Source organism: Plecotus auritus (genome assembly GCF_963455305.1).
Source record: "Plecotus auritus genome assembly, chromosome: X".
NCBI classification, from domain to species: Eukaryota; Metazoa; Chordata; class Mammalia; order Chiroptera; family Vespertilionidae; genus Plecotus; species Plecotus auritus.
Window position 1 is genome coordinate 141,855,041 of NC_137784.1, and position 14,012 is coordinate 141,869,052.

Sequence of the window (14,012 nt, forward strand, 5' to 3'; positions counted from 1 at the left end):
AGCAGAGCCAAGCCTTCAGCCTTCAGGCTTGGCTCTGGCCATGGGCGGAGCCTTCAGTCTTCAGTCTTCAGTCTTTGCTCAGGCGGAGCCTTCAGTCTTCACTCAGTGCCTGTGTATGCAAATTAACCCTCCATCTTTGTTGATTTGATTTGCATACTCACTCCTGATTGGCTGGTGGGCATTGCAGAGGTACGGTCAATTTGCATCTTTCTCTTTATTAGTGTAGATATTTATATACCTAAGATAGAATTGGAATTGACTGTATTTGATTTTATATTGCTTTCCACTTGTAGTAACAGACACAATCAAGAAATATGGTAAAATGCAAAATAAAAAATGGTATAAAATATGGACTTTCTTAAAATGAAGTTAATTCAGATGTAGCAAGCATTCATATACTACTTTGCCTGAAATTTTAAAATGTTAATTTTTAATTTACACTCTCAATTCTAATGGATATATGAGTTGATTTTCAAATATATTTTGGAATTATTATTCCATTAACTACCACATTACTGAATTATACAAAAAGCTTCCCATGTCTACAAAGGGTTTGAACCAGATCTATTTAATCTCCCATTTACATGAAAGCAATGTGTAATAAAACATCTTTTCAGCCATATTTGAAAAAATAAACAATTACCAGAAGGTCCTGACTGCTATAGAAAATTGGGTGGGGGGGAGGGTGGAGGTATGAGAGAGTGGGATCCAAATTCAAATTGAGTAGTCAGATAGGGCCTCACTAAAGAGGTGTCATTTCACAAAAAAAACTAACTCTCATCTGCAAGATTTGCATGGTATAAATACTTCACCATGGCTCAAGTCAACCTATCAACTTATCATTACTGAATGCAGAGTTGAGAAGACAGTTAATTGGTCTTGTGAGCCAGTATGTGCAAGTCCCAACACAACAATGGAAGGTCAGAGAGGGAACATCCAGTACTGGATGGCAGAGGGTCCTATAGGCTTTTGCTCTGGGTGTTATGGGAACCCACTGGAAGGTTTTAATAGAGAAGTAACATGATCTGACTTTTGTTTTAAAAGTAATATTCTACAGAAGTTTGCTCACGAGTAAATAAATACTTGTGTACATGTGCACACATGAATGCATGAGTATGTATATATTTCTTCTTTTTCATAGATGTTGATTCTCCCTAGACACCACTCTGCTCTTTCTTTTGGGCAGATACAGAAGAAGAATACACATCTTTTTGTATTAAGGGCCAATCATCTTTCTTCATTCCTGCATTTAACCAAGAACCTGCTGAAATAAAAATGCCATATGTTATTATTATTTTTAGGAATATATAGTTCATTGAACCCTAGAACTTCTCAGAAAAGTGAAATGTAGCACATGTTGTGAAACCTTGTCATCACAATTAGTTATATAACTTCATTTTATTAATTGTTGATAACAGTATTCTTGGTATCCTGCTCTGTTCTCCAGCTCTGAAGCTCATAGCATTCTATGTACACTGATATATGTACATTTGGGAATTTAAAGCAATCATATGAAATAATATCATTGAATGGAATTTTAAAATTGAAGCTATGCATAAGAATGGTGTTGGAGGTATCTTAGGAAGCTTCTAAGTTAATAGATTAATTTTAAATGAGTCTAAATGAAACAGAATGAAGAAAAAGAAAATACTTGTATAGTAACAGACTTCCTGGACACAAAATATAGACTCGAAGATGGCAAAAGTGAGACAGTTGAATATAATGTCAAGAAGGAAAAAGAGGTAAATGCTTATAAATTGAAGAGAAGCCATAAATTATTATACAATACATCTTAAAGACTGTCTCTCCTCACTATGAAAGAAATAGCCTTTGTCCCAATGGTATTTTGGTAATATCTTCCAGCAGCTGGAAAACTTGTTGCTATTATCATATTAAAGCTCCTCATACTCTTGAAAAATATGTTATCAAGTGTATGTACAGGGGAAAGTCAAAAGATAAAACAACCAGTCCATCTTTAATAATATAGAGATTGGGATCATAGACTGAGAACCCAGAGGGCCTAGATTTGAATTTCCAACAACTTACGACTTACAAGCTGTGTGATTCAAAGCACAATTCTTAACCAAGGAGTGCCTTTATTTCTTAATATTAAAAATGAACATAATAGTAAAGCTTTCTCATACAGTTGTTGAGGAGGATGAATGAATTAAATCTGTAAAATTTTTTAAAAAGTCCCTGGTACAGAGCAAATGTTCAGAAAGTGTTAGCTATGATGAAGATGATGATATTGATGGTGATGGGGAAGGTGGTAGTGGTAAAGTTGATGATGGTTAAATATGATGCTTGCCTATCACAATCTTTATTTCTCCTTTGAAATGGTGTCCTTAAAAATGTTAAGCATAAGGGTGTCAATCCAAAGTACCCCTTAAGTGAATTTTTTGGGAAAACTCTTTCTTTCTAAAAATAATTGTTTCAAGTAAGCAGATGCCTCTGGGGTATCCCTTTCATCTTAGTCCAGTTGGTAAAATTTGAATTCTCTTAAAGTGTCTCCAGGATATCTTACATGTAAAATTCACAAGTTGCCTCTTTGCCAGATTTGCCTTCTCCTTTATCTGGATCTCAATTCTGCTATGTCATTTATCTACTAGACCACAAAATGTTCTTCTAAATGGGATAGGCCCAGCACCTTTCTCACCACCTCAACAAGTTACTTTTCTTTAAATCAACACAATTTTACCACAAGGGATCAATGTTCATAATAGCAAAGCTTCCTTTGGGGCCAAGGAAACCTTTCTATTTATGCCCAAAGTCTCCTTTGATTTCTTTCAAAGTGAAGTTTTTATTTCAAAGCATTGAATTTCTTTGGGAGGAATTATCCAGCTCATCTAAGTGAATCATCATTTTTGTACCATTAGAGAAAGTAAACATTTTCTCCAAACAATTTTTGCAGTGAAAAGTTAGTATCTGTACCAGTATTAATCAGAGGCCAACTATGGAACTGGTTGAGTTATTTAATGAAGAGTAGAATTCATGTTGTGTTGGATAAATTCAAGGATATAAATTGCCATTTCATGAGAATCTCTCTGTAGAGAATGGCAGACTAACTCTGGAGTCACAGGCCTCTGTTAACACTTTGGGCATTCAGTAAATTCACTATGGATCCTGGGCATGTCATTTGCTACTTTGTAGAAGCTTATGAACCCAGAGAGGATAGAGTTGGGCTAGAAAAATGGTGCAGTTGTTTGGGATTAGCTGAGCTGCTCTCTGAGGCTGGAGTTCAGGGTGCAGCTCTGCAGGCTCAGAGAAGGCTTGGTAGAGAAGGTGACTGGATGAGCACCTTCCCTGACAAGGAGATGCTGGGGTGAACAGTTGGAGAATACTTTTTCTGTTGGTAAATCCCAGCATGCTGAGTGATGTTGTAAGGGCAGAAAGCTTGCACCTTCTGCTTCCTTCAGAGGGCCCAGAGAGCCTCTTTTCATGGGAGGCTCAAGATGTGTTTGTAAAGGGGCATTGTGGTATTTATTAAAATAATAATAACATTCTTATAAGCATTCTCTTTATATATCTCATTTAATCTTCATCTCAGCCTTGTGCCTTTCCCCACATTTAACATGATGAAAGTGCCAGGGATGTAAAGTAATTTACCTAAGATCAAACATTAGTCTGTGTCTTGAGCCAATGCTCTCAACCTTTAAATTATGGTTGGCAATGCCTTTTGTGAAAAGAACAGTATATGTACAGTAATGATAATATTAGTGAGTATTTATATATTTACTGTGTATACCACACTTCAGGCACATTGGTTCTTGTTCACCAACCTGGAAACTCTCTGAACTCCCTTGTTTAGGGGTTTTTATGAAGGTTTCATTATGTAGGCATAATTGATGAAAATCATTCTCCATTTGGTGATTAAATGAATCTCCAGCCCTCTCACCATTCCCTGTAGGTCCAGGGATGGATTAGAAGTGCCAACCTTCTAATCACATAATTGGTTCCTCTGGCAATCCTGAAGCTATTTGGGGGTCCACAAAAAGTTGCCTCATTAGCATAAACTCAGGAAGGGTTGAAAGAGGTTTGTTATAAAAAATAAAAGACACTCCTCTCAACCCTATCACTCAGGAATTCCAAATGTTTTGAAATTCTTGTGCCAGGAACTGGGACAAAAACCAGTTATATATTGTGCTTCTGTAGTAAATTTTTTTAAACCATAACATATCTATACAAGCATGCAATTTTGCATCCCTTTAATGATGGGTATTTTCATAAGCATTTTATACTTGTGTCTATTTAAAACCACACTAGATATATTAATTAAACTGAATATTAGAGCTGGAAAAACTGCCTTTTGTGTAAGTTATTTATGAAGAATTTTAACCTCTTTTAGTGAGATAAAGTGTTCTTTTCTCTAATTTAAGATTATATGTAAGCTAATTCAGCTGACAGAGCATGTTAAAATGCATGGACGAGAAGACTTCAATATTTAGACATATACAATTCATTGGAATTTGGAGAACATGTGGATTCTAACTCCAATGTCCTTTCCTAAATAACTAAAAGACATATAATAAGAGATGTTTTGTTATTGTTTTTTAGGTCCTTGGAGACATTTTTAAGATGGCAAATGCAGTCTTGCTCTTGGCACAAACTTTCATATGAACATTAATGGGATTTTAAAATTAACATCTATAATGTAAAAATGAGCTTTGCCTTGTGTGCTTTGCATTTGATGACAAAGTTTCTTCTCTTAATTTTCTCTTTTCAGTCTGAGTATGTTTGTAGCAATACAGCTATTGCTGTATTTTTCATTTTCACTAACAAGTCATTGATGAGGATCATGGAGAAAAAGAAGATTGGGGATTCCTCACTAATCCTCCCAAAAGAAAACATTCCTATTCTCATATGAGGTCCCACCCCCATCTTCCCCATCTCTCCCTACATGGACAATTCCAGGCCTTTCATGCTTGCAGGTTCCAAAAACATTGCCATGTTGTCTGCTCCTCCCTCCAGCTTCACCCATGTGATGGTACAATCAGAAGACAGTGTCAGTGTCAGTTCCAGGTGCTTAGAAATGTGAACACATGAACAGAAGAAAGCCATTGGCCTAAGTAGAGCTTTCAGCACTCCCCATCCACCTCCTTCATGGGGAAGATTAATTTTCTTTTCTCCTAAACTAGAAAATAGATAAAAAGTAAAGCTTCGTGGCCCAAAAGTAGTCTTTGCCAATAGTTGTAAAAATCACTGAGTTCTGGAGGGCTGCACAGCCTACTCCAGCTTCCCACAGCGAGAAAGGCAAGATTCCTAGGAACAGCAGAGGAAAAACTCCTTGGTAGGGAAAGGTTACTTACTACCAAGAAGCCAGATCTAAGAAGGGCCAGGCCATCTCTTTCTACTGGCAGAGACAGGGTCAGCTTCAAGAATAAGATGGCGAAGGGACTACCCATAAGGGACAGAAATCGGGTGTAGGTTCTTTGCCTCCAGGGGACAAGGGTCAAGAGAAAAGCAGGACATCTGGAGCTTTGAAGTTGATATTAGTGAGGTGCATGTCACCAAGCCAGGTTGTTTCTTGAGAGCTGCTCCCCCACTTGTGAGGGTGGGGAATGCAGAAGGCAGATTTCAGATGTTTTTACTGAGCCCACTGAAGCTCACAGGCTACAAAATAAGACCAGGTGATGATCAAGTTGGTTGCTGTTTTCAGCAAGTCTGCTTTAAAAAGTCAAACATAAACCTTCATGGTAGGAATTCTGATTCTAGGAATGTATCCAAATGAAATTAATAAAAAATGTGGACATGGATTTATGCGTAAGTCGTGGCTCTGTAAATGACAGGACATTCATCATGATCACAGAACCGTCAGCAACATTCATTTAGTTAGTGCATCCTGTTTGCCCTGTATAATCTCAGTTAATTTCTACAATATCCCTGTGAGGTGGGTATCATTATTCAAAATCTAAAGATAAGAGACCAACAGGTGTTGAGCAACTTGCCTATAGTCACACAACTATCAAGTTTCAGAGCCCATTTGAATCAGTTCTGTTGGCCTCTTGAAAGTCATCCTGCACTTCTGCAGTTCTATTCCAGCACTTCTCAAACTTTTACATCCTTGAAAATTATTGAAAACCTCAAGTAGCTTTTCTTCATGTGACTCTATTTAATTTCCCGCATTAGGAATTGAAACAGAATTTTTAACAGTATCTATTAATTCTACTAAAATAATAATAACTCTATTACACGTTTAAATATTTTTATGAAAAAAAGTTTCTAAAACAAAAAATCAAGTGAGTGGCATTGATTTGCATTTTTACATATCTCTTTCACATCTGGCTCGAATTTATTTAGTTAACAGAATTTTGTTTGAAATCTCTTTGATAAAATGTTAAGTAGAGTTCCAAGACCACAAGGAGTGTGTATCATATATTGATAACATGATTTTGCTTGCAGACATTCTACTTGGAAGATTTAACTACTTTTATATTGTAGTAAATGTTTCCTTTAAAATATTTTATATCTCACAGGGCAAATCATACAAATTCAGGGGCCCATTCCCACCTGTGTGGAATCCAATTACCTACCTAGATCATAACAACCTTTGGCGGACAATTGATGACATGGGACAAGAGGTAAAGCTTTTCAAAGCTTCTGTGATTACATTTGTATTTTTCATAAGTTCAGTCCTTAAAAGAAAGGAGATGCAACATATCATCAATGCCTAGCACATTGTGTAGCACATAGTAACTCTCTAAAGATTTGTGAAATGAATAACATGAACTTGTTTCTAACCTCTAAAAGAATGAGATACCCAACACATAGCTATTTGTATATTACTTGTGAAAGGGGAGAAGATTATATATTACTCTCCCTTCCTGGGATGATGTTTCTAATCTAGAAAATCCTCAGGACATAACAAAACAAGACTTCCAGGTATTTGAGTCACTACCCTGTTCAAACCAGTAACTCATAAGAAAATACACACAGAGCTTGACCTGCAACTCCAGGTTAGATGTGATTTGGTATGGCTGTCTAATCCTTACTAAGGAGATGAACTTATAAATGTTCTCCCTAAATAAGTAACTTACTAATTGCTATTTGGAAACAAACCGATTACAATATAGCCTTCATTTACTGTGCAGAAAGTATTATCATCAGTTAAATATGGATCATGTGGCATAGATCAATAACAGAAAAGCTACACAGACATCATTGGATTTGTAGCAAAAGTCACGATTGGGGGATTTGAAAAACTTACATTTTCCTTCTTTAAGTTAGAGTTTTTAATACTATTGAAATAGTTATTTAAAGTATAAAATTAAATCCCCTCCGAATCCTCATCTGAATGTAGATTCCCAGTGATGCCCCATGGAAGGCACCCCTTGCAGAAGAGTGGGACCACATGACAATGAAGGAGCTGCTAGACAAGATCTGCTGGACTGAGTAAGACTTTTCATTAGACACAGGAATTTATTGTGACCGTCATTCAGGTTAATTTAGAATACTATAGAACAGGAACGGGACAAGTAGCCACTTTGTGTCTAAAACCATGCCATTGGGCCAGGTGGAATGCTAAAAAATATTGAAAATGAGTTCTGCCCTAAAGGTGTCAGAGTTTTGTACCACCAACCTGATATTATCCTATAAAATACCCAGAACAGACCAGAATGTGCCACCTCCTTTGCTTAGAACAGCTTAAAGACCATTAGCTTAAAGATTTATCAAGTTGTTGATGTAGGAATACTTTTGTGCTTCTCACTTGTGGTCAAGTGTAGAGATGGTCATTAGCATGTGTTTGAAACACCTTATGGGTGCAATTCTTCAAGGATTTGAAAAGAACTTCTAGAGAATGTCTGTATAGTTTACAACTGTAGAGGAAACATGTATTACTGGATCAATTGCTTTTATGAAATGAAAAGCATGTAGTATTGAAAGCAACTATTCATGAGCCAAGCATTAAATTCTGGTTGGCAGTGCTGGGGACTCTGTATAAACTATGGAGTCTATCAATATGGACATCTGAAGGCACTCACTGCTCTTGAACATCAAGGAAAATGGAAAGGGTTGTAAGTTCCTGGGCCTGGTGAATTTGTGGTAAATTAAGTAAGAAAAATGGAAGCTAAGTTCAAGAAGACTGTCCTCCCATGCTTCTTGGAATTTAGCTTCAAGAAAGAGAGAAAAAAGAAGACAGAGAGAAAGGCATACAGGGAGGGAGAAACGGAGAGAAAAAGGGATTCAAAACATTATTTTTAAAAGATAAAATGTAAATGTCTAATAAAAGAAGATTGCTTAAATTAATTATGGACATCTAAAAATGTAATACTCTACATTTTTTAAATTACGTTGTAAAATAATATTTAATGGCTTGAAAAATATAATATTAAACATAGAAAATCAGGCTGTCATCGAGTATGTACAATCCTAATATATAAAAACCCAGAGTCCATAACATCCAAAACGACCAAAGGCTGGACCAACCAGAAGTCAGTGCTGGGTTGCAGTGGCGACCCAGCACTGACTGCCTCTGCTGCGGGCACTGCGACCTAGCACTAACTGCTAAGGGGGCTGTGGATCAAGCCCGAAGAGAGGCCTGGAGAGAGAAGCAGTGTCTGATCTGTAGCTTCCGTGGCAGCTGTTGATGAGCCCTTGCCTCTCTCTTTCTCTCAGGGCCTGGCCAGCAGCCGTGCCTCTCTTTCTCTCGGGCATTTGATGGGGCTGCTGATCAGCCCCACCTCTCTGATCAGGCCCATTGATAGGCCTGGAGATGCTGACTAGCATAGAAACTGACCAACAAAACAGGGGTGGGCAAACTTTTTGACTTGAGGGCCACAATGGGTTCTTAAACTGGACCGGAGGGCCGGAACAAAAGCATGAATGGAGTGTTTGTGTGAACTAATATAAATTCAAAGTAAAGGAGCGGAGGGGAGAGCAAGAGAACCCTCCGCTCTTTCAGCTCCGCGGGCTGGATAGAACAGCCAAATGGGCCGGATCCGGCCCACGGGCCGTAGTTTGCCCAAGGCTGAACAAGAACCAAATCTGGTTGAAGTGTGAGGAGCCAATGGCTGCCTAGGAGGCAGAGCTTTTGACGCTGACTGGAATAGAAACCGACCAATCAGAACCTAATCTGGGTGAACTGCAAAGGCAGAACCTAAGGTGTGGGCAGAGGAGGGATTTTAAGGGCAACAGCTGTTTGGTGTAAGGTGTAAGAAAGTGGTTCAATTTTTTAATGACCAGTTTGGCAGTATAGTGCATATGGCTGGCTATCAGTCCAGATATAGGGATTATGTATTTTTGTCTGCCAAGAGCATCTCCTTCTGATGAAAAAGGCTACCCCCACCAATTTAAGCAATCCTATCCTATCCCATATAATCTATCTATACTACTAAAAGGGTAATATGCTAATTAGATCGGGTCAACCGGCCATCTTCCGGATGTCCAACTTCCTTCTGGACAAAACCATGGTGGTGGGGGCTGAGGCAGAGGCCATTAGGGGCGATCAGGCCAGCAGGGAAGGGCAGTTGGGGTCAACCAGGCCGGCAGGGGAGGGCAATTAGGGGTGATCAGGCAGGCAGAGGCAGTTGGGGGCAAGATCAGGCAGCCAGGCAGGTGAGCGGTTAGGAGCCAGCAGTCCCAGGATGCAAAAGGGATGTGGTCCCCTATTGGAGAGGGTGCAGGCTGGGCTGAGGGACCCCCCTCCTCCCCGTGCATGAATTTCATCTACCAGGCCTCTAGTATAATATACTAGAGGCCTGGTGCAGGAAATTCATGCACTCAGAGCTAGCCAGCCATGAGCCTGGCTTCTGGCACTGACCACCAGGAGGCAGCTCCTGCATTGAGTGTCTGCCCCCTGGTGGTCAGTGCGCATCAAAGCAACCGGTCATTCTGCCATTTGGTCAATTTGCATATTAGTCTTTTATTATATAGCATGTTCTTGTTTGTAAAAAATTGTATGTGAACTGAAAAGCAATAGGCATTCATCAAAATGTTTTAACACAGTCTTATATAATAAAACCCTAATATGCAAATTGACCGAATGGTGGAATGACTGTTCGCTGTGAACTGACCACCAGGCGGCAGATGCTCAACGTAGGAACTGCCCCCTGGTGGTCAGTGCGCTCCCACAGAAGGAAACACAGCTCAGCCAGAAGCCAGGCTCATGGTTGGTGAGTGCAGCAGAGGTGGCAGGAACCTCCGCAGCAGCACTAAGGAGCAGCGAGCCAAGTGGTAGGGAGCAGCAAGCAGTCAGGCGGTAAGGAGTGAGGGGTCCCGGAATGTGAGAGGGCACAGGCCGGGCTGAGGGACCCCCCACCTCCACACCCAGTGCATGAATTTCAGGCACCGGGCCTCTAGTATTACAATAAAAACTTTTATCCACATTTAAAAATGCTTCATCAAACATCATATTTCATGGTTGCATAATATTCCATGGAAAGAGAATACCATAATGTAGTGTATTTATCTGTTATCACCCTGCTGGGCATTTTGGTTACTTCTAGTTTTTAGTTATTATTATTATTATATCTGTGCTTTTCCTATGTCTTTAACCTTTGAAAGCAACCAATTCTGGAATAGTAAAAGCCTTTTATTGTCATGAAGTCAATGCCTATTATTAATTATAATCTTTGAAACACTTATCTAATGCTATTTACCACTTTTTTGAGATTTTAATTTGTAATATAATTTATTTCTATTGTAATGAAATTGCAGAATTTATTTTAAATTATATACACGAGATTTTCAAAATATTAATATTAAACATAGAAAATCAGGTATCTAATTACCTGCATTCATTTTATAACTTAGGTTATGAAAACTTTTAATAAATTCATTTAAGTCTTTTCTCCCCAGAGAGCTTCAAAACTCTTTGAAGATCAGATTAATTATGTATCTTTGGGATCATAGAGATCTGACTTTTTCTATCATAGTCCTTGGCCTACTCCTTCCCTTAGTGAAATTCTAGGTTGTTGGCTGGCATAAGATAAAGGGAATAATAAATTGCTATGATTGCAGTTGTTATTGCTGACAATTTGGTAAGAAAAAATAATCCTGGTTTGAAATGGAGATCTAGTAATTTTCTAACTTTTCCTAATCAAGATATAAAAGATAAATATTTTCTAGTTTTAAAAGCACAATCATATATTCAAAGATTAATGTTGTTCATTCTTAGAGTTATTATTTGTAAAATGCTTTTTGGAAACACATATTAAATTTGCAATATGGTCAGCTATGAAAATATCCTTTTCAAAACCTATAACTAGAAAAAAAATGCATCAGACTTAGACTAGTGATTGTCTTTACGAAAGCAGAAATGTGGTAGATACTCATTCTCTTATTTTTTATTTTGTGAATTTTCCAAATTTTATATGTGCATACATTTTTCATGCAGAAAATATAATAACATTTATCTTTTAAAAAGTCAACAGGGCAAAGAATCAAAAATTATTGCACTGGCTTCCTTGACCTTCTATCCCTCAAATATTGTTCTTGTCATTTCTTTTCTCACTAAAGCTTCCAGAGTAAATCAAATAAAGGATTAGAAATGGCCTGGCCCTCCAGAAAGAATTGCTTTTAGATCTCTCTCCATTTCAAACCAGGATTGTTTTTTCTTACCAAATTGTCAGCAATAACAACTATAATCATAGCAATGTTTTTATGTTTAATATTGACTGTATAGCTAGGCCAATATTGTTTTAGTTATTATTCCCTTTATCTTATGCCACCTCAATTCACCTTTAAAACAAGGAATACAAGAAACATGACATCAGGAAACAGCAAAGGATGTTTTCACTTTAAAATTTTTAAACCAATATTTGGATATTTGCCACAAATTGCCTCTGCAAAGAAACCACAAGTCAGCAATTTCCATCCCTCCAGTTATCATGGGGAATCTTAAAAAACTAACTCTAAGTTACTTCAACATGTGTATTATACTATTTGCTGACTAAATGATGGGGAACTTCACAAAAGTTCTGTCAGATTATTATGGCTGCAAACATTGTCAGTAACTAGTATATGTTCCAGGTGTGATTCTACAAACCTCCAAAGTAAAGGTACACTAGAATAGAGAGGTGCCTCTTGGTGAGTCAACTTGACAGTTGACTAATAATAAAGCATTCTGAGGTATTAAAATAATGAGGTTTGAATCAGATATGATGTGGTTTGATGTTGTACCATTTTGTGAGTTGTGTACTACATATTACTAACCTCTCTGAGACTGTTTTGAACTTATGAACTGAGGAAAAATAGTAAAAATTATTTAAAAATAACTATTTTATAGTATTACTAGAGGCCCAGTGCATAAAAATTCATGCACTGGAGCGGTGGTCCCTCAGCCCGGCCTGCCCCCTCTCACAGTCCAGGAGCCCTCAGGGGCGGGAGGTGACCCAACAATCAGGGGAAGGCGACACCCCCATCACACCTTGTCTGCTGGCAGTGCAAGCCTCAGCTGGCCCTGGTTACCTGAGTCTCCGGCAGCCCTGGGCGGCTGGGCAGCTGCCATCCAAGGCTTGCCTGTGCCTTGGGCTGGCCCTGGGCGGCTTGGGGGCTGAGGGGACTGGGGGACTCTAGAGGCAGGCGCGCAGTGCAGCTGGACCTGCCTAGGGGTGGGCCTGGCTGTGCTGTGCACCCACTGCCCCGGCAGGGATGAGGGGACTGGGTGCCGCCATCTTGTGGCTGTGGGCACCACCATCTTTGTGAGGGTGTGATGGTCAGTTAGCATATTCCCTCTTTATTAGATAGGATGACAATATAATAAGACAATGAGTTTAAAAACCAAAGAGTGTGAAAGAGTTCAATAAATGGAACACAGTATTATTTATTCCACCCATAGTCAGCAGCACTATCAGGTGGCAAATTCTGAGTCAGACATAACCAGATTAGCAATACACAAAATTTATGTAAAAGTCAAAAGGAGGATTGGTCCTTATTAAAGATCTCAAAGTGCACATTACTGGTGAATTTTCACATGTGTTAGATATAACTGAGTCATTAGAATCATATGAAACCATTCACTTTCTGGTATGCCTTCAGATAGGATATAACCTCTTGCCATTTACCTGACAATTACAAGCAAAAGTTCACATATCTACATGCTATTCATTGATTTTCCCCTCATTAATTCTTTGAGCTTGTCTTTCATTAGGCAGTATAATGAATGAATGGATAACTATGACTAATTCTGTGTTTGGTACATCACCCAGTATATTCTTTGTGCATTATAGATAATTTAAAAATAAAGTTTAGTTGATATTTCTCATCAACCATTCATTCAGCCACCCAACAAGTAATTATTGAGAAGTTACTATGTTCCAGGTACTTTTATTAAAGGGGATACTATGGTGAGCAAGAAAGTTCAGATCTATATTATCATTGATAATATTCTAGAGGGGGAGACAGCAATAAAAATAATAAAATAACAATTAAGATAATTTAAGACAATGAAAAGAGTTCTAAAGATAACTAACTATACTATAGTAAAATGATAGAGGATGCCAGGGTGCTGGGAATACGGAAGTTAATGCTCATTTTCATAGACACATAAGAGTTCTTCTTTCTGAGGAGACATTAGAATAAGTAGAGAGGGCACAGTAAAAGATAGAGAAGATAGGCATGGGCTACATCACTTAGGACTTTGGAAGTCATGGTAAAAGATCTGAATCTTATTCTGGTTTTGATCAGATGCCACTAGAGAGTTATAAGCAAGGTAATGTCATGACTTGACTTACACTTTAGAAAGAGCACTATGGATGGTAGGGAGGCATAAAGTCTCTGGCTTCAAGTATAATGAGTAGTTTGGGTGTAGATAATTGCAATTCTCCTGGCAAGAAATTATGCTAAATTGATTGTGAGGAAGGTAGAGTAATGTGGCAAAAGACAATAAGAATTTCAGATGGATTAGATGAGAGGAGAGTGATGGAAAGAGAGAAATTAAGGTTGATTTCTAGAGTGTTGGCTTTAGCAATTGGGTGAAAGGTGATGCCTTTTACTGAGATCGGGATCACTGGAAGCATAGCAACTGTGTGGGGAGAAATCATGACAGCACAGAATATGGAATACAAGCTGATTCT

General features: G+C 38.3%; 1 protein-coding gene across 1 annotated transcript in view; it reads left to right on the top strand.

Annotated features, from left to right (window-relative positions):
- Positions 1-14,012, top strand: part of MAOB (monoamine oxidase B) — a 73,063-nt gene that overhangs the window by 40,633 nt on the left and 18,418 nt on the right. The window contains exons 4-5 of the mRNA XM_080652096.1: positions 6,474-6,578; positions 7,298-7,389. Of these exons, the coding sequence (XP_080508222.1) occupies positions 6,474-6,578; positions 7,298-7,389 (197 nt within the window). The remainder of the gene's footprint in view (positions 1-6,473; positions 6,579-7,297; positions 7,390-14,012) is intronic.